Source organism: Callospermophilus lateralis, chromosome 18 (assembly GCF_048772815.1).
Source record: "Callospermophilus lateralis isolate mCalLat2 chromosome 18, mCalLat2.hap1, whole genome shotgun sequence".
NCBI lineage: Eukaryota > Metazoa > Chordata > Mammalia > Rodentia > Sciuridae > Callospermophilus > Callospermophilus lateralis.
In genome coordinates this window covers 4,453,479-4,456,903 of record NC_135322.1, presented here as the reverse complement: position 1 = coordinate 4,456,903, position 3,425 = coordinate 4,453,479, and the positions used below count along the sequence as shown (strand labels likewise).

General features: G+C 40.2%; 1 protein-coding gene across 1 annotated transcript; it reads right to left on the bottom strand.

Moving 5' to 3' along the window:
• Positions 1-2,259: 2,259 nt before the first annotated feature.
• On the bottom strand, positions 2,260-3,186 carry LOC143384238 (vomeronasal type-1 receptor 4-like). The gene has a single exon (XM_076839287.1). The coding sequence runs from the start codon at positions 3,184-3,186 to the stop codon at positions 2,260-2,262; it is 927 nt and encodes a 308-aa protein (XP_076695402.1).
• Positions 3,187-3,425: the final 239 nt, after the last annotated feature.

Here is a 3,425-nt window from a genome sequence, read left to right as displayed (position 1 = left end):
GGCAATATAACCTAAGGCCAAATAGGTGCAAACCTAGGACCAAAAATGGCATCACATCTGTATGTACAACTAGCAGAAATTCATATCAGTATCATCAAAACTTCCTGAGGAACCTACAGGGCAGTGCTGACCACCATGCTCTCAACTGAAAGACTCTCCCCTCTTGTATTAATCTACTTCCGCTGCCACATCCAAGAGCCTATGGCTGGGTATTTGGTAGAGAAATATATCTAGCTCAAAGCCTGGAGATCTGGTGCCCGCATCTGCTCAGCTCTGGTGAGGGACTCCCAGCAGGTGGAATGACAACGATGTGGCACATACAGAGGAGACCTCAGGGCAGTGACCCGAGACACCTGAACTCGCTCTATGACAACCCCTTCTTGTGGGAGCTAATATATTCCACAAGGTCAGCACAAGCCCTTCTAAAGGGTGTTTACCCCATGACACAAACACCTTCTACTAGTCTCCCTTCTCAAAAGTCCACCACCTTGACGGCATCACACTGGAGACAAAGCTTTCAACATACAACCAACCCTTTGGGGAGAAATAGATCAAATAATATTCAGAGCATGTGAGCATCAAAAAAAAGAATGCCTGTGAATCAACCTCCTTATATCAGAGAAAACATTCGGCATTGGGTATTTTGGGATTGGCTAACTTCACTTAAGATTATCTTCTCTAACTCCATCCATTTACCTACAAATGCCATGATTTTATTCTCTTTTATTGCTGAGTAATATTCCATTGTGTATATATGCCACATTTTTTTTTATCCATTCATCTATTGAAGGACATCTAGGTTGGTTCCACAATTTAGCTATTGTGAATTGTGCTGCTATGGCTGATTCACAGTGTGGAATGGAGGGGGAGCATGGGAGGGAGGAATAGGTGAACTCTAGATAGGGCATAGAGGTGGGAAGGGAAGGGAGGGAGCATGGGGTTAGAAATGATGGTGGAATGTGAGTATCCAAAGTACATGTATGAAAACATGAATTGATGTGAATATACTTTGTATACAACCAGAGATATGAGAAACTGTGCTCTATATGTGTAATAAGAATTGTAATTCATTCTTCTGTCATATATAAATAAAAAATTAAAAAAATAAGAAAAGAATGGCTAATTGTTTTATATTCACACAGCTGAATTCTGTCACCAACATGTGGAAATACAAATTTTAAAGCACATGGATAGTCAAAGTCAAATATAAAATATTTTAGGGCTTGGGTTCTGGCTCAGCGTAGAATACTCGCCTAGCACCTATGAGGCCCTGGGTTCAATCCTCAGCACCACATAAAAAAAAAAATAAGATAAAGGTATTGTGTCTGACTACAAGTAAAAAATATTTTTAAAAAACATAAAATATTTTATTCTGAACTAATTCATTTTTATAAAATACAAAGGAGATGAAAGTGAACTGAACTGTTAGATGTCACGCACTGGTCACTCTTGAAGATGCTAAAGAGACTAAGCATAGGGTCTTTATACAAAGGAGCTGTATGCAAAGGTATGTGTTCAGTTTGTAAAGTTTCTTTCGGTAATGCATGCTGGACTTGTACATAAAAATATTTTAAAGATACATATCAGTAATTTTAAATTTAAAATTGAATACTATATATTGCCAAAGTATACAGTAAATGTATTAAATAAGTCAACATCACGATTATGTTTTGAAAAGATGCAACAGCATTCTGAATATAAGACAGCAGAAATCGAACAAGAAAATTAAATACTACTGGTTTCCTAACTTGACAATGGTTTCCTATTATGTTCAATATTATGTGAAATATATAAAAAGATTTTACCTACTAAAGGCAAATACTGTTTGAGTAGATTTGCCTTGATACTTCAGAAAACATAGCTAAGACAAATAGAGAAATTCTGATCAATAAAAATACATTCCACATATGTCAATAAGTTAACAACTGGAATATAAAAACAATCAAAGAAAATGTTTTTACACTAAAGTACTTTTCCATTGTTGTAATTGGCATTGTTTTTTTAAATATTACATTTACATTTCTTAAATATAACTTTCCAGAATTACTGCTGGATGGATAAAAAACATAATTCAAGGGATATGCATGGCCAGGAACTCAAGTGCACACCCACATGGGTACACATGCACACATTTTTAATATCCAGTGTCTATGCTATGTATTCTCAAGAGATTTGACCTAGCATAACTCTTCTTACAATTTTGTGGTAAAGAATGAATACAAGTAAAAATTGAGCAAAACCTTACAGATGACATATGCATCACAGATCAGGGGTTTTCCTATTCCTTTTCCAGGCAAAGGAGAGCCTGCTGCCACTGGAGTCTCTGCTGATGAGCAGAAAGGGGCTGACAGCTGGGAAACACCCAGAGACCCACAGAGATGTGTTTACCAGCAGCCAGTGGGGATTATACAAAACAGACAAGCAAACCTGAAAGATGCAGGAAAGTGTGTAAAAAGAGACAAAGGTGCTCACCAGGAGAAGGATGGTTTTGGTGGCTCTGGACTCAGGGGAGGACCTGAGGGAGCTGGACTTATGAACATGCTGCATTCTCTGCTTGTGCCTGTGCAGGATGAGCACCATGGAGCTGCTGGCCCAGAGCATGAGCCCCACACACACGACATCAGGGAATGTTAGCAATGCTGCATGCAGTGAGTCTGTGGTTGTGTCATGACGAACACTAGAACAGTATACGAAATCTTTTAGGATTGTGAAGTTTTTGTTGCTTCTTCTCCCAGTCATGTGCATAAGAAAAACAACATTTACAAGGAGGTACAGGATCCAGCTCAGGTATATGGAGGAGCCAATGTACATGGGAGCTTTCACTTTAAGCTCTGCCCACCTGGAGTCACCAGGACTGATCTTAATGGCCTGGAAGACACCCAGGAGGCAGGTGCTACCCATGGATACACCCCTGCCCACTCTGTGAAGATAGAAAAGCATCTTGCATTCGAAATCAATGAGGAAATCTTTCACTCCAAAAGCTGCCACTGTCTGGGGAACTCCTCTACACAGGAGAGCTAACAAGTTGGCCACAAACAAGTGCTGAAGAATCAAGTCTGTGTGTCTTACCCTGCACCCAGTGAAGTAAAGGACCAGGTAATGGAGGAGAAGAGAGGAATTGCCCAGAACTCCAACCACAGTCTGTGCCAGGAAGATGATGCCTACAGCCACAACACTGGTTGCCATCCTGACAGTTCCTTGGTTTCCCAGCCGGAGGGTCCTGCAGGGGAACAGGAGGCCTGGGCTGCATGTGTCCTCTCAACCAAAATCCAGCATTCCCACTGTGAAATTTTACTTAAGGTTTTATTTTTTTATTATATTTTGTTATCAGTACAGATGCATTTTTATTCCCCCAGTTGGTTGAGTCTGTGGATGCAGAGCCCAAGGTTGGAGAGGCCCACTGTTACTGTGTCTTTATTGTCAGT

Coding starts and splice junctions, on each gene's coding strand:
- LOC143384238 (XM_076839287.1), bottom strand. CDS start 3,186: ATGGCAACCAGTGTTGTGGCTGTAGGCATCATCTTCCTGGCACAGACT.